Source organism: Megascapheus bottae, chromosome 13 (assembly GCF_031878675.1).
Source record: "Megascapheus bottae isolate mThoBot1 chromosome 13, mThoBot2.hap1, whole genome shotgun sequence".
NCBI classification, from domain to species: domain Eukaryota; kingdom Metazoa; phylum Chordata; class Mammalia; order Rodentia; family Geomyidae; genus Megascapheus; species Megascapheus bottae.
This window is the reverse complement of record NC_143521.1, coordinates 25,759,494-25,783,015: the sequence shown is the minus strand read 5'-3', so window position 1 is coordinate 25,783,015 and position 23,522 is coordinate 25,759,494. Positions and strand designations below refer to the sequence as shown.

Below are 23,522 nucleotides of genomic sequence, written 5' to 3'. Positions count from 1 at the left end.
CTTTTAATTGTGTGGATTGCATGCTTTGTGTGTGTTGTAGGAGCTTCAAGAATCTTTTTGCTGGAAGATTCAATGGCCTGTGTTATGGAGCGTTTTCCTCTTTTATTCAAAATAAAATAACGTGCGATTGCCATCTGGGTTTCTTAATGATAACTACTGCACAGCTAATTTCATTAGAATGGAAACAAAGTATTTTCAATTCCAAATGAGATATGTTCTTCAATGAACTAACAAAAACACTGTGAATAAATTTTGTAGTTTTACATGTCTATAGAATGCGGACATACGTTGCACCAGCCATGCATATAAAAATATTATAACATTTGTTTACAGAGGTTAAGTCCATGGCTATTCATAAAATCTCTAAATTTTTTTCAGCAAATAAATCAAAAGTGAATTGTAAAGAATTCCTAAATCAATGAGGAAGTCTACTTTATTAGTCTCAAAAATGCAGCCAGATACATGGTGGTGGGCATCTCTTGTTAGATTTATGTTGGCTTCTATAAATAAGAATATGAGAGACAATATTAAACTCATATATTTACTATTTTAACTTTTTCTGCTTCCAACAGTTTTTCTTTGCCCTGGACTACTAAAAGGCGTGTACCAGAGTGAACATCTGTTTGAGTCTGATCACCAGTCTGGGGCATGGTGTAAAGACCCTCTGCAGGCTTCTGATAAGATTTACTATATGCCCTGGACCCCATACAGAACTGACACCCTGACAGAATATTCATCCAAAGATGACTTCATTGCTGGAAGACCTACCACTACTTACAAGCTTCCTCATCGGGTGGATGGTACTGGTTTTGTAGTGTACGATGGAGCTCTATTCTTCAATAAGGAGCGTACCAGGAATATAGTCAAGTTTGATTTGCGGACTAGGATAAAGAGTGGGGAGGCTATCATCGCCAATGCCAACTACCATGACACCTCCCCTTACCGATGGGGAGGCAAATCGGACATCGACTTGGCAGTGGATGAAAATGGGCTCTGGGTTATCTATGCAACAGAACAGAACAATGGTAAAATCGTCATTAGTCAGCTGAACCCTTACACACTAAGGATTGAGGGGACGTGGGATACGGCCTATGATAAAAGGTCGGCTTCCAATGCATTTATGATCTGTGGGATTCTGTATGTGGTCAAGTCTGTATATGAGGATGACGACAATGAAGCCACTGGGAACAAGATTGACTACATTTACAACACAGACCAAAGCAAGGACAGTCTGGTGGATGTCCCTTTTCCCAATTCATACCAGTACATAGCAGCTGTGGATTACAACCCCAGGGACAATTTACTGTATGTATGGAACAACTACCACGTTGTGAAGTATTCCTTGGATTTTGGACCTCTGGATAGCAGATCAGGTAGGTTTGACTTCTGATGTCATTCTATTGAGGGAAATTGTTGGTTCTTAATCCAACTGTTATTATATGTTTTGCTGAGACTTCCTTTGTTATCTTCTGATCAGTGAAGCTTAAGGTATGCGCTGTATTGTTGTCTGAGAAAGGTTGGTTGATAATCAGTTTGGGCTCTCTTAATGTATAACTCCAAAAGAGTGACTAGGTTTTCCTTTGCACAATTCGTCTCCAGGGCAGTCTTTGAAGGATACTTGTCTTTGTGTATTGAATTACTCAGCCTTTGCTCAGTGTTTTCCTTTCAGATGAATTGTGAAATGCTGTCACAAGTATACTTCATTTGGAATAGGAATTATTTGGATTGAAATAATTAATGCTTCAAGATCCATGCCTCAATGTATTCCTCTTAACAGAGAACATCTTTTACCATCCCAAAGGGAATATTGGAAGTTAGAACATACATAAGCCTCAGTGAACCTTTGTGATGTAGAGAAAAATATTCATAATAGATAAGTACAGAAACTTACATTTAAAAAAAAATAAGTGATAATGTAAACCACAGTATTGAGTCCACTTGACACAATCTTAATAATCTTTGATATAAAGTTGACATAATCCTCATAATCTTTTAGTTATTTATAAGAGTGTCTTCTCTAGAATGTACTATTTCCTTTCAAAATTATTTAAGGACAACCAGGCATATCCTTTTAATAGTCTTCATTCACTTTCATTTTTACAAGTCAGTAGGATTATTACATTTAAAAGTTAATTTACTTCAATAAGACATAGTGATACTCAGCAAGATAAAGCATAGCAGAAAAGTTAGATAAAAGTTTGAAACCTGGAAATAATGTAACAATCCTAAGAATTTTTTTGTTATTGATAATTTAGCTTGATTTCTTGTTATGTATGTTTTGTTAAGCTTTATTAGCACACCATTCTGATTTAAGCAATTATATCTGTATTTTCTTACTTTTTTTCTCTCTCTTTTTTTCTTTCTTTCTCTCTTTCTCTCTTTCCTTCCTTCCTTCTTCCTTTTTTTTTTTTTTTTTTTTGCCAGTCCTGGGCTTGGGCTCAGGGCCTGAGCACTGTCCTTGTACTTTCTCAAGGCTAGAGCTCTACCACTTGAGCCTCAGCACCACTTCCGGCTTTTTTTTTCTATGTATGTGGTACCGAGGAATCGAACCCGGGTCTTCATGCATGCTAGGCAAGCACTTTAACCACTAGGCCAAACTCCCGGCCTTTCTTTCTTTCTTTCTTTCTTTCTTCCTTCCTTTCTTTCTTTCTCTTTCTTTCTTTCTTTTCTTTCTTTCTTTCTCTTTCTCTTTCTTTCTTTCTTTCTCCTTCCTTCTTCCTTCCTTCTTCCTTCCTTCCTTCCTTCCTTCCTTCCTTGCTTCTTTCTTTCTTTCTTTCTTCCTTTCTTTCTTTCTTTCCTTCTTTCCTTCTTTGCCCTGGGGCTTGAACTCTGGGCCTGGGCACTGTCCCTGAGCTGTTCAGTTCAATGCTAGCACTCTACCTAAGCCACAGCACCACATACTGTCATTTCTTTTTAAAAGAATTAAATTTGAAGTTCGTTATGTGCTTTTTGGGGGTATTTGTTTTGATTTTGAGGGGAACAGTTCTGGATTTTGAACTCAGGGCTTGGCACTTGGTAGGTAAGTACTGTATCACTGGAGGCATGGCTTCAGTCTTTTTTAGTTCTATTTTTCAGAGTAAGGCTCTTACCCTAGCAAGGCAAGTTGGGAGCCACAGAATCTAGTTTAATTTACTTTACATTTATCTGACTGTCATTTCTTTTTCCTGAGACAACAGTATGAATACATATATATATATATATATATATATAGAAAGACTGTGTATACATACATACATATATGCATGCATACATATGAAATATGTATATTTCATACATATACCTACATATATATGTATATACATACAAGTAGCTTTTCATTTCTTTGAGAAAAAGACATTTTCTTGATTTCTTCAGAAACTTCTACCCAATTCAAAGTAGTAGCACTGCTACTATTATTTTGAACTGGACTCTTGTGGAAAGGAAAGCCTCAATATTGAACAGCAACAAAACTAGCTTTTGAGTATTGAAATGATCTTATACAAATGCATTATCTGGCTCACCACTTTCCAGATCAGGTTGTTTATCCAGTGCACTTTACTGGAGAAGCTGAACAAGATCTTAGTATTCCGGGAAGACTATTCACTCCTGTGAATGATCTTAAACTTTTTACTTTTTGACTCATTTGGAACAGGAGCTAATTTCTAATAGCTTCAGAAGAACTTAAAACTCATCACATTTTGTAGTTAGAGATCGATGGAGAAATAGTATATTTTACATTTTTAAATGAACATATATTATCTTTGCTTAGAACAGTAATTAAGATTTCTTTTACCATGATAAACTACAGCAAATTAACTCCAGATCTTATCAATTAGTTTTGAAGATAAAGACAGTACCATAGTGAACATATTTAGAGACTTACTCAAAATGTGTGTTTATGTGTGCGGGTGTGTGTGTGTGTGTGTGTGTGTGTGTGTATAGTCTTTCCACATATATCTATGCAATTGTATATATAAGAATACTGTATTTCGGAAATGCTACTATGGCTTAAAATGGTAGAGCAGTAGCCTTGAGTGTAAAAGCTCAGAGAAAGTGCCATGCCTTGAGTTCACGCCCCGCAAACTCTCCACACAGTCTAGCTTTATCTATATATAAATCAACACAAAAGGAGGAATCAATGTTAATTAGGCACACAAAGTTAATTATGCCACTCATTTATTTTTACTTGTTTTAGGAGATAAATTGTGGGCCATCTTTTCCACATGTGTTAGTACCTATGTTTGTGAAAAGCAGGTTCTGAAGTGATAAATCCTGAGAAATAATAAGTTTTGACTTCTAATTAAATTATTCAGGAAAGAAATTCAGCTTTCACTCTTTTTGAGCAACCTCAATAAAGACATTGTGTGTTTTGCAGATTAGGATTTCACTCATATTAAAATTTAAAATATAAACACCAAGAAAATACCAATTTTCATGCACAAACGCTTACATTAAAAAGCTAGTGCTTTGGAATGGACTTATTGCAGTTTAGAGGTGGGAAAGAATAAGTGTAGAGGTAAATTATATGCATGCTCTGCGTCGATGTGAGAATTTTAATTAGCATTAATAGAGGCTCTTCATCTTTTTTTTTTGTCCCCCACACAGTTTCAGCTGAGTGTTTTAGCATAGTAAATTACATTGACATTTTTCAAAGCAATTACCTGCAGAGAATTCTTATTTCCATTTTGTATGGATCTTCTTGAATATCTATGAACAGAAACAACAACTTAAAACAGATGTACTAGGGTAAATAAATTACATAAATAAGTCTGTAGACATAACGTGTACTGCTGTGTGTAGATAACAGGATGAGACTTGTGTTCAGATTATAATTTTTATTCTATATTTTGTAAAGAAGAACATGATTTTAAAAATGTTTTCTATAGATCATAAGTATATTTTATATTTGCTGTAAATAAAGCTCATTGAAATTTCAAAAGACCTAGTTTGGGAAGATAAAGGGCACATCTGTTTCTCTAAGGCATGTAAAAGTCCTCTCAGTGTGTTTACAGCAATGCAGCATCTGAACATGAACTTGAGGAAGGATAGAGGGAAGGATGGAGGAGCAGGACTCTCAGTCCTAGTTTCTCAATTGTGAAACTTATTTTAAGGGATAAAATAATTTATTTCATGAGATTACCATTAAATCTTAACGAGGTACTACAGAATGCATACAATGGGCAGACTCATTTACACACCAGTTACTACCTGCTTTTTCTAAAAAAAGCATTGCAATTTATCTAACTTATTAAAATTATTTCATTATTAGTGCAAAACATTATCTAGTTATATTTTGCAGGGTTTGCTCATTTGAACTTTGCCACGAGTTTTTCTTCCAGTATTCATATTTACTCTAACATCATGGAGACAGATGTTTTGCTTAGTTTTTGAAAAGTTACTTTTTAAAGTTCAGAATAGTAAACTTAGAGGAAATACATCAGAAACAAAACCTCTGTTCTGTAGAAATATTCTATAACATAGTTTTTGAAACCATTTAATTCCAGTTCTTTGATTTTCTCCAAAGTCCATTTACAAACTACTGAATTATCTCATCTTAAAAAGTTCCTGTCTGTTAGTTTTGCATCATTACATGACATGTATATTTGCTATCTTTTCCAAAGGTTTAAAAATGGAGGCCTAGTAAAATCTGTCAAATAGACTTCTTTCAATAATACATATGTAAAGAAATTATATTATTTAAAATTGTATTTCAAATGCTACTTGTATATTATTATAAGTGGAGTTTCTTCTTTGAATGTCATATCCACCCACACCCACCTATATATTACTAGAAATATATTTTTGCCAGTTCTAGATCTTGAACTCAATGCTTGGGTACTGTCTCTGAGCTTTTTTACTCAAAGCTAGAAATGAAAGCTTAAGGCATACCTCCACTTAAAAGATGTTGGTATTTAATTGGACATAAAAATCTAATAGACTTTCCTGTCTCACCTGGTTTTGAATCAAGATCCACGGATTTCAGCCTCCTCAACAGCTAGAATTACAGGCCTGATCCAACTGCATCCAGCACTGGAAAGATATTTAAGGGCTTGTTCCTCTGGATGGATTTTAGAAGTTTAGAATTTGTTTTTATTTTTCTAAAACGCACACACACATACAAAGGCGCGCACGTGTGCGCGCACGCGCGCGCAAACACACACACACACACACACAAACCATTACTTTTGGTAAATTACATTGTCATCATTTATTCTGTATTGTCTCAAAGGCGAAACTGTCAGCATTGTAGCTTTTTTCTAGTAACAATGAATGCCACTCATTTTGATAAGTTTAAAATTTATGTATATTATAATAACTAAATTTAATAATTAAATATTATAAATAATTAAATATTAATAAAAATCCACATATTACATTACAGTAGATTATTTATTTATAAAATCATCTTTGGAATCTAATAGACTTTGTGTTACATTGAAATAATGTTGCTCTAGTCATTTTTTTTTTACCTACAATCTTAGTTGAGTTCCTGATAGTAAGAATTCTGTAAAGGCTGGAGGAAGGAAGGAAGGAAAGAAGGAAAAAGGAAGGAAGGAAAAAAGGAAGGAAGGAAGGAAGGAAGGAAGGAAGGAAGGAAGGAAGGAAGGAAGGAAGAAAGAAAGAAATGTAGGAAGGAAGTTAGGAAGGAATTACATTTTTAAATCTGCTTTGTCAGGATTCTAGAAGAAGGAATTTGACCCTGAATTTACGTAACTGTTTTGTCATCACTGTTAGGTGCCAACTTCTATAGTCTAAAAAGTTTCTTAGCTCCATTCAATGAGCCTCTTAAACATCATCATCCTATCTGGTTTTCTTCCTTCCCCATTAGTATTATGAGCTCTGTTAATTTAAAAGAAGCTTAGTAGATACTACAAAGAAGGGACGAAGCATATTAACACCTAATATAATTTCTTCCACGACTGATTAGAATGAATTAAAGCCTTTGGTATAATAATATGAAAGAAAATAGACAGTTGTTCATAGAAATTATATTAAGGGTGCATATAGCTCACACCAGTTTTGACAGCTACCCAGGAGGCTGAGATCTGAGGATCAAGATTGAAGGCCAGCCTGAACAGATAAACACCAAAGACTTTCATCTCCACTTAACAAAAAAAAAAAATAAAAATACAAGTGGTAGAACAAAAATTGCACTAGGTACTATTTCAAGTTTCTCCACTGGCATAAAACAAACACATAGACAACAACAAAACTCTCACCTCAACTGTGCAGTCGACAAGCTGACAATTTAGGGAAATGAAAGCCACTATCCTCAGAAAGGCATAATAGTTGTGTTCTTTTGAAAGTATATATTATCTGAAGAACCAGTGATTCAGCTTCGAACACAAGTATCAAAAACATTTATAAGCCTTAGCACTTGAGTATAAATAAGTGAAAAAGTGTTTCTTTTGTTGTGGGCAGAACACCAAGTCTAGAGGTATTAAAGCTAGAGGTTTTTTTTTTAATGTATTTTTAAATGATCCTCTATCCCATCATATAAAATGTGATATGAAATATCTATTCTCATCATAGCCATCAATTGACTAGCGTTGGTAAATTGTACATTGACTATACAGCAGTCCACACGCTAGTTGAGAGATTCTTCCATTGACATCAACACAGTACGTGCTATCCTGGGATAAGTGGTATGAGAGATCTTAAATCTCTTGTCATTTTCAGAGACAGAGCTTGCCTGGCTTGCTTTCAGCTATGCTTTTTCCTAAACCACAGGTGCCAGATTCAATACTTCTTAATGAAGAAGAGGGAGCTATGAGAATTTGACTCTCATAGTTGACTTCTGAACTACCCCTAGAATTTTAACTTTTCCTTACCGGGTATGCAAATATTTTCCAGTATTGGCCATTGAAGAAGAAAATAGGATCAGGTTGGTAATAATAAAGCAGACAGAGAAATCTAGCTCCAGAGTTTCCCAAAATTAGTATGAGTAATTCATCCCAAACTCTGTAGGTTGAGATGCAGTGAAAAAGAGCAGACAGTAAGTACTAAGAGTCGAATGCTGGGGGCTTGTACCTACTATGGTACAGGTTTATACCTGCGTTTCTACTGCCCAAACACCATTTCACTTTATGTAAATAAGTTACTCCTTGCTTGTATATGTGGAAGAGAGTAAAATCTAAACCAACAACAAAAAAGCTTATGGGTAACAGTTTAACAATGCAGATAAGGTGAACCTTCTGTCCTTATAATATGCTAATTAGTGCATTTGTGTCTCCAATAAAAGCTGTGCATATGTAGTGATGAATAAGAACTTTAAACACACAGGACACCTCGTTAAAATGTAATTTTCCCATCATATATCTAAGCCCTTTACTTTGACAGATGAGTAATGTGAGTGCCAGGCAGAGAATCCTGAACATTTTGAAACTGTCACGTGTTTTAATAGGGAGCTGAATCTGCTTCCTGAATGAGGATGGTTAAATACTGTGCACACTTGACAGAAAACAAAGCTTAAGAGGAGTGGGATCTTAAATCAAACCTGTCCTCAACCTACTGGTTATGATTGCTTCATATTTCCACTTCAAATACCATGCTATCCCCTAAAGTTTATAATTTACCTTTATCTCAGTGGCTGCAAGAAGTTTACAGAAAGAAAAAGAAATGTCAGCCACTTGTTGCTAACTTCAGCATGGCTGTATTTTTGTGCATCAGCTGTTTCCCTGTTTCCCACTCTTTCTTGTCCCTTCTTCAGCACCCGGTAGTGACACTTGTTGCTGGAAAGACCTGGATACGGTCATGACCCCTGGGGAACACAGACACAATCGACAAAATCTGTAAAACCTCCCCTGTCCCTTCACCAGCAGCTGAATTCTCTCTCATGGTCTCTATCTTTCCTACATATGTATTTCTTTCTTGCATTACTGGAGAGCATACACTTTTCAGAACGACAAATGTACTTTTCAGGCTCTGCGTATTGATATCACAGTCCCGTACAAAGCAAAGCAAAATGCATCAGAACCCCATTCATCTGACACCTAGAAGGCCCTTCTTGATACATGAGAGAGGAGGCAGGGAGAAAAATCATGGTTCACAACTGCATTATATTTTCCTCTTACAAAGTATTATTCCAGATAATGACTAATTATTAGAAAAGTATTTAACATTATTTGTATTTGTAAATATTATTAACAAAGATGGCTTAGTTGTGACTTAGTTGTGAATAAGCTTCCACTGCACCAGCATTCCCATCCAGGACTCCTTCCAAAGGAAGGGCAGGCAGGTAGAATCCAAGTCGTTTGCAGTTCATTTTTCTTGCATTTTAGAAGGCTGAGTAATATTTGCAGGGAGATGCAGGTGGGAAAGAGGTAAAGACCTTCAAGAATTTGTAAGGTTCCATTTTAGGAGACTGTACTTTTACCTATATGAGCAAAGAGTAACCATTATATATATGATTCAAATAGCCTACTCTGATCTTGGCTTCAAGCCTTCGCATTTCAACTGTAAGTAGTGGGCAAGTATCCAAAGACAGAGTTGACAAGCAGCAGTTTGTGTGTTTTGTTGTTGTTGGGGCTTGAACTTGGGTCCTGGGTGCTTTCTCTGAGCATCTTTGATCAAGGCAAATTCTCTATCACTTTGCAGTACAGCACCACTTCTAGTTTTCTGGTAATTAATTGGAAGTCAGAGTCTCATGGACTTTCCTGCATTAGCTAGCTACAAACCATGATTCATGAGAATAAAGATGTATCCTTCTTAATAACTACCTCTCTATTAAAAAGATGAATTCTGTTGATAAATAATTAATTAGTATCCAGGATACATAAATCATAAATTCTCTAAGACTGTCTGATTATATCAAATGTGCTATGTTGTCAGGGTTCTATAAAAATAAATGGAGAACACAGGCTTTTATTTGCTTAGAAAAGAAATCTCTGAGGCTGGGAGTTTGGCCTACTGATATAGTGTTTGCTCAGCATGCACTGGGTACAATTCCTCAGTACCATATATATAGAAAAAAAGCCAGAAGTGGTTCTGTGGCTTAAGTGGTAGAGTTTTAGCCTTGAGAAAAACCAGGGACAGTGCTCAGGCCCTGAGCCCAGCCCAGGACTGGCAAAAAAAAATCTCTTCATGGATTTCATTTTAAGCAACTCAGAGTCACAATCTTTACATCTGTCCACTAAATCCACTGATGAAAACCAAAAGTATCTGAACTTTTCTATATGAAGTGCCTTGTTAGTCAAATATTTTAGCCTTAAACATTTTTTCTATAATGTTAGGGAGAGCAAGTCCACCAATGCTTACATCAAGACATTTTTTTAAATGATCTATAATACCAGTTTATTTTTATTAAAGTAGAAATAACTGAAGATATTCAGAAGCTAGAATTTAGTCAAATCATGAAAGTAAAGTTGCAAACCAAGCTATAAATGTATGTCAACTATGAAATAGTGAGGATGAGCAATGTAAAATACGGAAGAATACTTGCCATTCCTTCCAAGTTCTTCTTTGTTTCAAATACTCATCCATAAACACAAACCATATTCTTACCTGTCCTAAGAAACTCAGTTTCTAATATAGATTTGTATTCCAAAGAAGTCTAAACCTGCACTATAAAGCTGTGATACTTTATGTTTACTATAGATAAAAGGTATATATATATAAATATGTAGCTCAAAATATTATATAATATTGTAATTTGTAGGTTCTATTATTGTGTGTATATGTTTGTTAGTGTCTCAAAAATATTTGAAGACACAAAGATTTACTTATGGAGGGATTAGGATGATTAGCTAGAGACTTTGCTGAGATTCTGAACAATCCGAATGACTTACAGATTGGAAAACAGGATCTTTAATTGATTTAATTCTGCTTTGTATATATTATTTCAGTTTTCTAAATTCTACTGGATTTCTAGTAATATTCACATTCTTATTGTCTATTGAAAAAATGCCAGAATGAAAAAAATGAAGAATGAAGAAAATAATGAAGATAAATTTCTCTTTGAAAATAAATGGAAAAGAATGAGTTCCATTTCTTGAAAACAGAGTGATTCTCTAATCACTCACATAGTAATTGTTGTCCTTAATGTACTATGTTATCTCTCATCTCTTTTGCTGTCCCTTGGTTATCTCATATTGTTACAGTATTTCACCTTGTTATCTGATATATTGTGTATATGCTTATTTGGTTATTTGAAATAGGATGATAGGGAAGGGGAAAAATAAGATGAGGGGTGGGAGTGGGAGAAGGGAAATGGGGACCAAAATGAGAAAGGGTATCAATGTATGTGAAGTAATGCACCTTCCATCTGATGAATATAATATAACCCTTCTATTAATTACAATAAAATATATGAAAAAAATGTTGACAAACAGAATGCAAGGCTCATAGCTATAATCAAGCCACTCAGGATTCAAAAACAAAAGAAAAAAGAAAAAAAACAGAACAAAACAAAAACCCAAGAACAGTGACCAAGCCTAGAGTTCAAGAACCAGGACCGCTGGCAGGCACACAGACACACACACACACACACACACACACACACACACACACGTTATTCCCCAAAATTGGCTTACCCAATCTCCAATGTTTAATAATGTCATAAGGACAATAAGAGCGATAATGTGTGTGCAACTCCATTCTGGACAACTTGGTAATGTCTATGCAAAGGAAGAAAAATAATCCTTGTCAATTTATCTTTCTTGAGTTTCTTCAGAGACCATATCACCAAAGACAGATTTGCTAACCATACACATTTTTATTTTAATTAATTCCAATGTTCTTAATAAAGAATGCCAAAACAAAAAGGAAGAATAAAAATAAAGCTCAAATTAAATGCAGATGTCTTGATGAAGGGTGGAGATTCGTGGGGGAAATAAAAAGATAAGATGTAGGACTAAGAATTACATAAACTGAGGAAACTTGGCAGCATCTCCCATCAACCTAGAACTGCAAAGTTCCTTTGCTCTGGGCATTTGGATATGGGCTCATTTGATATGTAAGTGAATTTCATGTTTAGATTGCTGTCCCCTACCAAAGATACCTCATAGTGTATGTGTAAATATTCCAAGTTTAAAAAGTTATCCACCTTCTATCTCGTGAATATAATATAACCCTTCTATTAATCACAATAAAATAAACTAAAAAAATACATAAATATGAATATATCCCTGACAGTTCACCTGTGACAGTCCATTTTGTCTAGTAGGGATTGTGCACAAGGATATGTTTTTATGCTTATTAAAAATAGAAAAGATAAACTTTTATATTTGGGAGCATTTGCGATTTCAAGTGTTGGGTTTAAGGAAACCCTTTATAATACAGTCCCGTTTAGCTTAGTATCTGCTTTAGGTATTCACAATTGTCTTCAGTTCAAAACTATCAGTATGCTAAAGTGACTAGTCTGGGAATAGCACATTGTGTTACTTTTCATAACCTTCACTGAACTTACCTTGAGTATTAATATATTGACCTGCCAGAGATTTCAGGTTCCTAGGATAGCTTTTAGCATAGCTGATTTTTTTAGGCTACTCACAGATATGATCACATTTCGGAGCTAAGGTTCAAATGCTGAGTTTTTACATGAAAGAGCAATGTTATCCACCTAATAAGGAATAGGTATTTAATTTTACAGGGATGAGGGCAGGGATTTCAAGTTATCTGATGTACTGCAAAAGTAAGATAACCACAACAGAAAAGATTTGTGTCATAAATATAGAGAACTTCAGGACAGAATTCAAATTAGGAACTGAAAATCATATAAAATACTTTAGTGAAATGAAATTATGTGTCAGGATTAGAATCTGAACTCAACTATTAAAACTGAAAGCTTGCTGTAATGAAGCCAATCACATTAGTTCATGCCTATCACCCAAGATACTGAGAATGTAGTGATCAGGAGCATCAGTTCTAGGCCAGTATGGACAGAATGTTAGCAAGACTTACAGCCCAACAACCAAACTTCATGTAGTGGAGCACTCCAGCTACACAGGACAAATATTCAGGTGATAGCTGTCTGAAACCAGCTTAAAATATGTAAAACCCTATCCAAAAGAGAACCTGAAGGATAGAAATACTTCCTGGTAAAGACTTCATTTCAATCCCTGTACTTGCCTTCTCTCAAAAGAAAAGTATAATAAACATCATTTGTGAAAGCACTTTATTTTTCAAATGTATATTCTTATGAAGCAGAAATATATTATTATTTGGCATGTAGAATATGAAAGGTATCTTACAAAAAGGTAATTACACTAAGAAACTATTGAAATCATATACGTAAAATTCACATATAATATAGGTTTTTTTTTTTTGTTTTAAGAAAGAAGTTACAGTTGCTTTGTGTGTGTAGATAAGTCCTTTTCTTTAGACTTATTTTTTTCGGAAACATTGTAAGAAAAGGTCTTGAGTATATTTATGAATTATTCCCAGTAACTGTGTATACATTTGTTAATTCACTTACTAAATATGTCAGCAGTGCAAATATTAAAGTAACACACAGAAGAATATGCAATGATGTGAGAATCTTTCAATATGTGCTGCTAATTTTTAAGCAGTTTAAAATGATTTGAAATTTATATTTCTAGGTTTTGTTTTCTATACTTTTATTTATGTCAGGATGTTCATCCGTAACTTTTTTTTATGAATTTATAGTGTATGAGCCTATTTTTATATAGTATACATTTTGACAATCATAGCATCCACAGGTTTAGTATTTATAAGTATAAATTTTAATATTTGTGCACAATATCTGAAGGATTTCTATTTGAAGTCTTCTAGGATTCCCAGATTTCTGTAGTAAATAAATATATTTAGTCATTGAAATTTTGAAGTGAATTTCTCAAAAGTAACCAAATAATCTACAATACATAGAGGACAAATTATTTAGAATTCTTTAGAACCCTGTGTTCAGGTCAGGTACCCAATAAAATACTTGGCATCTTGGTATGATGAGGAGAAACAAATCAGACATGTCAAAGTGTTGTGGAGAACATAAAACTGTAAGAAATGGAGGCGCTGCCTCTGTTGCTAGTTTTGTTTGTTTGTTGTTTGCTTGCTTTGTTTTGGCTGTGGAGGAACAATTGTGGAGCACTCCCCTTATTCATGGTACATTCATTTCAACACCTCCCATGGAAGCTTGGAGTCATGAATGCTATCACATTCCATATATTAAACATCTGCGGTGAAGTGTAGTTTAATGATTAATGATGATGATGAATAAAAATGAAGAAGAAAACAAAAAAATTGAAAGCATATTGATTGATGTTTGGGAAACATTGTGTGATGTGGGAGACTGAGCTCAGGGTCTGGTACCTCCCAGGTGTGTGCTCTACCTGATGATCGTTGACCTCAGCCTTTTTGCTTTTTTTTTTTTTTTTTAATCGAGTCTCTTCTTTATCAGGACCAGCCTCAGACTCTGATTCCCTAGCTTTTCCTCCAGTATAGCTGGGAATACAGGTGCTTGTCATCACACTCATTTTGTGAGGTGGGGTCTAACTATGGTTTGTATTGGCTGACCTTGAACAGAGACCAAGGCCAACCAATAAAAGAAAAGTTCCTTGAACACATTGTGATACCTCAACAGTTGATCTAGTAACTTCAAGAGGCCTGCCAGGTGATCAAGTCAGTAAGTGGTGACTGCAGTATGATTTTCCTAGAGAAATGGATGAGTCACATCTTGAGTGGAATAGGGTGGTTTGGATTGATATTTATGTTGCTCAGAACAAAGTCCAATTTAAAACTTATAGATGGCTCATTTCTGAATTTTTTCATTTAATATTTTTGGACCACAGTTGACAATGAGTAACTACAACCATGAAAATAAAATATAACTTATAGATAAAGGACATGACTGTTTTTCTTCAAGTATTGGACCTTGCTGGTTTGCTTTGAACTCTTCATTACAGAACTCTGAGTAGTACACATCACATTACTGAGTCTAGTCAGATAGAAAGAGAATGTGGCAATGTATTATTCTGTTCATACCCAAGACCTAGAAAATAATTCTTGTGCTCCATTCCACTCTTTTGTACAGTGGTATGCTCAGTCCCCTTGACTTTCAAGTACTTCTAAACATCAGATTTTATCAGTTGTTTACAAGTACAGAAAGTCAAGTTCTGGCATAATCACACTTGCTTTCAATTTCCATGAAAGAAGGATCAACCATTCTAGATGAAGCTTTAAAAGTTTACATTGAACTTTGAAACACTTTACAAGGAAACAAGTAAATTGATCCTCTGAAATATTTAAAAATTATGCAACTATAGTTCATAGTTCAGCAGTTCAAAGCCAGCTTGCACACTAAAGAACATGAGACTCTTATCCCCAATTAATCACCAGAAAACAAGAAGTGAGTATGTGGCTCAGGGGTAGGGCAGTAGCTTTGAGCTGAAGAGCTCAGGGACAATGCCCCAGGGGTAGGACAGTAGCCTTGAGCTGAAGAACTCAGGGACAGGGCCCAGACCCAGAGTTCAACCCCCAAACAAATAATATATGTATGTATTATATATATATGTAAGTATAAATTTTTGATGGTCATATTTAACAAGAGGATATATGTTAAGAAACACTGAGCATTCACTATTAAAATAGATTTCTGCTGATCATTAGCATGATACAATCATATTAAAATTATTTATAAAAAGCCAGGCACCAATTTCTCAGGTCTATAATCTGAGTTATTCAGGTGGCTGAGATCTGAGGATAATGGTTCTAATCCAGCTCAGGCCTGAAAGTCCATGAGAATTTTATCTCTAATTAACCAGCAGAAAAGCCAGAAGCAGAACTGTGGCTCAAGTGGTAGAGTAGGAGCCTTAAGTTAATCATCAGTGCCCAAAACCTGAGTTCAAGCCTTGGTATACCCCCCCCCCCCACACACACACCACTTGTAAAAGAAGTAATAGAATTTGTACTGCAATTCTATGTATCTATTTTGTAGGCAAACTATTGTGTTTTAGTATTCCATGGTGATCATCAGAGCTTAGGTGATTTAGAAGCTTCTTTTCCCATTCCTCTATGTAATAGGAAATAACCTCATATATATAATTACTGGAGTGTATTTTAAGTGATGCAAGTGATTGGACCTAAAAATGGGACCCAAAGGAATCTGGAACAAATTTAATTTATCCTATCCCACCCTAGACTGAGTCAAAAACTGCAGAAGTGAAGCCTAGAAATCTATTTTCTATAAGTTGCAAATTTGTTTTTTTTAATCAATACATATGCCACAACACTTAACACTTTGGTTTAAGTTTTGTCTTAATCTTTGTAATGATTCAGTGTAAGGAAGCTCCATAAGCCACTACAGAAGTGCTGATTTTTTTTTGCCTTTTGTTCATTCTCTTACATCAGAATCCAATGGTGTTAAGTTTTTCAGTGAAGAATAATATTTAAAGGTAATTCTGGATTTGAACAAGACTTCCTCTTCTAGATTGTTTTTGTGAGTCACGGGGCTTGAACTCAGCCTGGGTGCTGTCCCTGAGCACTTCAGCTCAAGACTACTACCCTAACACTGGGCCTGGGCATTGACCCTGAACTCTTCAGCTCAAGGCTACTGCCCTAACCTGAACCAAGTGTTTCCTAGAGGTTAATTGGAGATGAGAGTCTCAGGTCCTTTTGTGCCTGGGCTGGCTTTGAACCTTGATCCTTAGATTTCAGCCTCCTGAGTAGCTAGGATTGCAGGCCCCCTGCTCTAGATTTCTAACACTTAAGTGCCATTTATATCTCAGCATGAATAATTGTCCTAATGCATTATGAGCATGTTGATATATATATAGATATGTGTGTGTGTGTGTGTGTGTGTGTGTGTGTGTGTGTGTGTGTGTGTGTGTTTATCCATGTCACCTCTTAAGCATGCTGAAGTTGCTCTGGCAGCAAAATTCACCACGTTATTTTATTAACAGGTCCTCTTTTGTGTCCTTACAGTATTACTGCCTGTATAGTTGTCAGGAAGGAACAGTGGCTTGAGCCAGGATGGACAGGTCCTTTCATGAACTAGTCCTGGCACACTACAGTGCCATTTATCCTCACCTTGAATAGCTAGGATGAATCAATAGAGTGAGAAGAGATAGGAGTCTCCACAGGCAGTCATGTGGCTTTTTTTCTTGCCACTGCTCATTGTCTGTTCCTGTGCCGGTGCCAAATGGACAGAAAGACAAATTAGAACTGTGCCTGTAGTAAAAGGATTCAGTGAAGAGTAGAGTCTTAGATTCATCACCAGCAGTATTTCACATCTCCATATTTTAACTGAAGGCACATGCAGGTTCTATGTTAAAAATATTGATATTGGGGAAAATTTGAATTTTTGATGTGTATGAGTAATTTTTCCAAGGGTACCAGCTCATAACATATAATATGACTAATATGATGTATGCCTTCTTCCATCCATTCCCACTCATTTTCCTAAACATGAACTGATGTTCTGTTGTTTCTATGAGGACCACCACTCTTTCTGGCTGTGTTGATTTATCCAAGCGATTTAAGGCTACCATGAATGATACTCCACTTTGCTAGCTTGGTTCTAAGTACATGCAAAGAACCAGAGGATCAGACTGACGTTCAGTCTTCCTTTATCCAAACACTCCGACCTTATTAGTTTTCACTTTAAAAACAGAACACCTGAAGACTCTAAAATTTAGAACATAATATTCAACAGAAATCTACCAGATTATACATTCTCTTAGGATTAAATGGGAATCTAATAGTATATTTTGGAGTTTTAGAATCAGTCATGAAAATGTACGATTTCACTAATCAAACACAATTATGTCTCTCTTGCTCTCTCTCTCTCTCTCTTTTTTTTTTTTTTTTGGCCAGTCTTGGGCTTAAGCTCAGGGCCTGAGCACTGTCTTGGGTTTTCTCAAGGCTAGAGCTCTACCACTTGAGCCTCAGCACCACTTCTGGCTTTTTCTAAGTATGTGGTACCCAGGAATTGAACCTGGGTCTTTGTGCATGCTAGGCAAGCACTCTACCACTAGGCCAAACTCCCACCCCAATTATGTTTCTTTTTTAAGATTTTTGGTGTAGATTCTTGTAGATGTAGCTTTCAATTGTTATTTTATTTTTGGTTTTCTTTTTTATTTAATTTTCTGTTGTTGTTGCTATTTTGAGACAATGCCTATATACACCATCAGACTTCCAAATGCTAAAAATTCACTACCGTGCTTAGGGAAATAACCATTTAAAGGATAATGCTGGTTTGTGTTACCCTTTTTATTTCCTTTAAAAACATGTATTCTTAGAGTTAATCTTTAAATATTTGGCTTAATGATAAGAATGAGTAGTAGTTTGTTGCTTCAAAAATCTTCATTCAATTTCCATTAATTTTTGAGTTCTACACGAACTCTGCTTCTAATTGTAACTGAAAATGTAGATCTTTATTCTGGTTATATGAAAGTTTGAATTATTTACTATTATTCAACCCTTTTGCAATTAGGAAGTAAACTACTTCTAATTTACTGCAAGTTTAAAATTATGTGAGGTTGGATGAAAAATTAAGTAACAAAATTTCACAGGAACCATGGGAAATTTAACCTTTTCTAAGTTGTAGGCAAAAATATAAAAGCACTATTTTAATACTCACTGATATTTTTATGATATCCTTGATATTCACTTTTAATTCCATATATTACTCTGAAATAATTCAAAGGCCTTTAAAAATATTTCCCTGGAAAAATTTATCTGTATAATTTCATGTAATTCCACTCTACCGACAAACATTTATCAAATATTGAGATTTGGCACAAGACCTTCTTAAGAGAGTTAGAGTGAATATGTGATAGAAATAATTCTTTTAAATTCAAAAACATTTTTTTTTGTTGTTTTTAGAGTAGACTAAGGGCTGGGAGTTTGGCCTAATGGTAGAGTGCTTGCCTAGCATGCATAAAGACCTGGGTTCAATTCCTTGTTACCACATACACAGAAAAAGCCAAAAGTGGTGCTGTGGCTCAAGTGGTACAGCTCTAGCTCTAGCCTTGAGAAAGTTCAATGACACTGCCCTGGCCCTGAGTTCAAGCCCTAGGATTGGCAAAAAAAATTACTAAAATAAAATAGACGGAGTATATCATTTGAAATAGAGTTAAGGAGAGCACACATTTTTGGAAGATATGTGAGTTTTCTGAGATTTTAAGGGGCACAGCTAATGTTACATTTTTTTTCCTTTTTTCATTAATGCGAAAAGAATAATACTCATTGATTCTGGATATAGCACATGGGCATTAGTTGTGGAGCTGTATAAACAATAAGCAGCTGTATCATTGTTTATAGTAGATGATTTTGTTTATTTATTTAAAAAAGTTTTGTGGCAGTAGTTAGTGTGCCTTAGCAGCGTGCTTTTGGTAATGAAGAAGTTAATTAGCAATTTTGAGCAAGCCTTCATGACATGAGTTTTAATAACTAGCTCTAAAAATATTATGGTAGTTATCCACAGATAAACATAATAAACCTCAGACAAACAGAGGAAATGATCTGATTGCAAGAAAAAATCATTTTAGAATTCTTTGGCTTTTCAGCTTTTAGAAGAATAAAATAATACATATTCATTCACATGCTCTAGAGGATGACTGTCATTTTTTTTCTTTTTTTCCTTCTCTAAACACAAGAATTATGTGGTATAAGATGAATGCTTCCTTTAGCAGAAAAATAAGCACTTTAACAATAAATTCACTATGGTAGAAAAAGAAAAAGACATTGCCAGTAAGGAGTCAAACAGTTCTCCAAATATACTAGAATTCTATAAGCTTTCTAGTCCAGAAATATTGATAGGCACAGTCTGATACTTCATTTTAGATCCAAAGAAGGCTTAATTGGAGGACTAGGAAATCCATAATTGGAAAGAATCCCATAGACACTGCTGATGTTTTCCACTAATTATAAATGAATTTGTTGTGTCATAAACCCATTTATGAACTCTGGACTTTGATAAGGAAACTATCCCCAGGCTTTGTTTCCTAAACCCAGCTGTTACCAGAAATTTACTTTTGTTGTCTAAGCCGTAGCATCATCTGTCTTTGAATAGAGTGATATGAAAACACCAAAATTAGAGCTTCAGGGCCAAGTAGAAGTCAAATATGAATTAAAAAACAACATGAGTGACTTGATAGAGTCTGTGATTTGTTTTGAGATTTCACTAGGACCGGGACAGGTGATGTTTCCGTTTCATTTTTGTGAGGCTGCTTGCAATTGTTTCTCTGTAGTGGTGCCATAAAGACGAGGTGCTGAAGATGAGTGATGGATGTGATTTCCATAGATCTGAATCAATTGTTTTTTAATGAGAAAAAGAGCCACTTTCCTGCTTATAAATGTCATCAATATGAATACCATATGAGTGGAAAAGTTTTAAAAGTCAAGATAAAGCTAGATTATTGATAGGAAATATTTTGAAAACTGGCTGTTTTGGATTGTGTATAAAGCCTTTCAGTGAAGATTCTTTGCATGATGAGTTATGACCACACCCAAAATATTGGATTTTATTAGTTTAATAATAAGTATATATTATGTTGTGTATACTACATGGCGTGGGAAATATAATAAGAATCTTGGCTCAAGTGATAACAAACTTATTCAGTTATGATGGCAACACACTGTAACCAAGACATGCCAAGTAATTAAATTTCTTATTTAATATTTATGAAATTAACAATAATGAGTTTTAAATAGTGACGTCAACAAAATTCAGGTTTGACACAAATTGATTCCTATCTCAGTGAGATATTTAGCAAAATCTAATATAAAAAAGACACATAGACTAGATTCAATTAAGGCTATATAAGATCGCCAATATTTGAACTATTTTCTTCTTTAAAAAATTTTTTGACTTGATTTTTACAAGGATCTTGAAATACCTAATGAAAGTAAATCAGAATGTCTATGCCATCAGAGTTTTTCTGTAAAGTAATGGACTAGGCAGACTGGCAAACTTTGTCTTTGGATCTCTCCACCTCAGTAGTTTCTGTCTTCGACATTTGAGAAGACAGAAAAATCTGCAGTGCTGGATGACAGAGTTGTAGAGAAAAATCTGATAGGTTTAAACTGCCACATCCATAATGATGAATAAAAAGATACAATCTGATTTTGTTTGGATGTATTTATTCGTATAATCCTCAAAGGTGTAGAATCTGTTTGCAAAAAAATAAAAAAGTACCCTTTTGCTGGACATTGGTGCCTCACTCCCGTTATCCTAGCTATTCAGGAGGCTGAGCTCTGAAGATTGTGGTTCAAAGCCAGCCTGGGCACAGAAAGTCCATGAGACTCTTATCTTCAATTTATCACCACATATCAGGAAATGGTGCTGTGTTTCAATGTGATAGAGCACTAGGCTTGAGCTGAAGAGCTCAGGGACAGTGCCCAGGCAATGATTTCAAGCATCATGACTGATCAAAAAAAAAATCTTGTAATTCATTTTCAGCCATCAAATATGTATTGAGATAATTCACCTTTAGATAATAACTATGAAACAGCCTGGAGATCAAATGACTCACCCAGGCCCTATCTTCACAAAGTTGTATGATTTGGAGGATCAGTGTTTCAATGTGTAACACCAATTTAGGTTTTAGAGTGGGAAAGATGAAGACAGTCTTCAACTGCCTTAATAATGGTAATAATAGTAATAATACCTAGAATGAAGGTGAATATTAGCATGCTATAATGAGACTATTTTCTAGTAATTGGATCTGTAATCTCTAGGCAACAGCTTAAGAATGTACACATGTGAGAACTCGTCTTGTAGAAAGGCGTTAGGTTGGTACATATGCTGGCAATTACCTGTTTAAAGAAAGGTTGAAGGGTCAAGATTTCACTGTTACGATATTCATTACCTGAGTTCAAAAGTGTCTCCACCACTTACTCTGTGACTAGATGCTCAGTAAAAAAAAAGAAATTATCCTGCATACAACTCAAGATTGTTAAGAAAAGTCAATTAAAATTTGTAAAGTGCTTAGAATATTGAATGTCATCTAAATGTATGCAAGTGCTAAACTGATAGGCAGGGGAATGACATATATAGATATATATATGTATATATACATATCAATAATCAAGAAGAAGATGAGGCATTTTCAAACATTCCCAGAGAAAATGATAGAGGAGAAAAAATGTAGAGTTTATTCTTTTTTCATGTATATTTTATTATAATTAATAGAAGGGTTACATTATATTCACCAGATGGAGGGTACATTTCTTCACATACATTGATACCCTTTCTCACATCTTGGTCCCCATTTCCCTCCCACCACCCCCATCCCTCATCTTGTTTTTCCCCCTTCCCTATCCGATTTCAAATAACCAAACACACATTTATCCAATATATCAGATAACAAGGTGAAATACTGTAACAATATGAGATAACCCAGGGACAGCAAAAGAAGTGAGAGATAACATAATACATTAAGGACAACAATCACTCCTTATATGGCTTTTGTTTCTACATCCCAAGGTCTTTTCATTTAGCTAGACTTTATTCTTTTATGTGTAATTCTGCTTCCTTCTTCCACTGTCTAAATCGTGGCTATTTCTAAAGGGAGGCAAAATTTGAAATGTGAGCTTAAGCAACTCTGTCTCTTGATATCTTTCATGCAAAATATATGTGCTTAAGAGTTAAACATAGACGAATTAATGTACCTTCTATCTAGCAAATATAATGTAACCCTTCTATTAATTACAATAAAAATACATGACAAAAAAAGAGTTAAACATAGACATATACACTAATGTGGCAATGCAGCGTAATATGATTAGAGGTCTATTGGAAATAGGCATGTCCTCTTACAATTCTTATGAAGGTTCTTCCAACATGTTAATAAAAATATCATATGACACTTGTATGTTAAACTTGTCATTTGAAGTATGATGTAAAAATCAACGTTAATAAATTCTTTAAAAAATAAAAAAAAAAGAAATAGGCATGTCCTCTTGGCTTCTTCACACTGAAGCACAGTGTGAAGATCAACTCAGATATCACGAAATATGACACAAATTACATAACTTACAAATGCACATGAGCAACTGGGAATTACACATAACTTCCAACAGATTTCAAGGAAAAATAAGGAAAGTGGTTTATCATTTGCATTGACTATCCCAACTAATGATAAACTTTGGACAAAGGAATGGCATTTTTCACTCATTGTTTTTCAGGTTCATTGATGAATAGCATTTTATATGTAAGCATAATTTTAAAAATAGTATATAGACAATAAGAATATTTTAATCAAATTTAATGTATGAACCATGATATTTGAAATTCATAATTTGACATAAGAAACATAACAAAAACTATGTATATACAACTCTATAACAAAAAAAGACTACAAGAGAGGAGAAATATCTTATATCATAGGAAACACTTAAAAGCAGCCCAGTTAATCATATAAGTGCTAAGAAAAGTTTATAATAGCTTTGTTTGGCTGTTACCAGTGATTCAGGCCTGTAATTCTAGCTATTTAGGAGGCTGAGATCTGAGGATCACAGTTCAAAGCCAGCCTGTACAGAAAGTCTGGGAGACTGTTTCCGATTAACTACCAGAAAACTGGAAGTAGTATTGTGGCTCAAAATGCAAGAGTACTAGCCTTGAGTGAAAAAGCTCATGGACAGTGCCC

At 34.8% G+C, this 23,522-nt stretch overlaps 1 protein-coding gene across 16 annotated transcripts in view; it reads left to right on the top strand.

Annotated features, from left to right (window-relative positions):
- The window catches only part of Adgrl3 (adhesion G protein-coupled receptor L3), a 685,889-nt gene that overhangs the window by 428,671 nt on the left and 233,696 nt on the right, over positions 1-23,522 (top strand). For all 16 annotated transcript variants that reach the window (XM_090343514.1, XM_090343522.1, XM_090343521.1 and 13 more), the window contains one exon: positions 573-1,373. In XM_090343514.1, the coding sequence (XP_090199640.1) occupies positions 573-1,373 (801 nt within the window). The remainder of the gene's footprint in view (positions 1-572; positions 1,374-23,522) is intronic.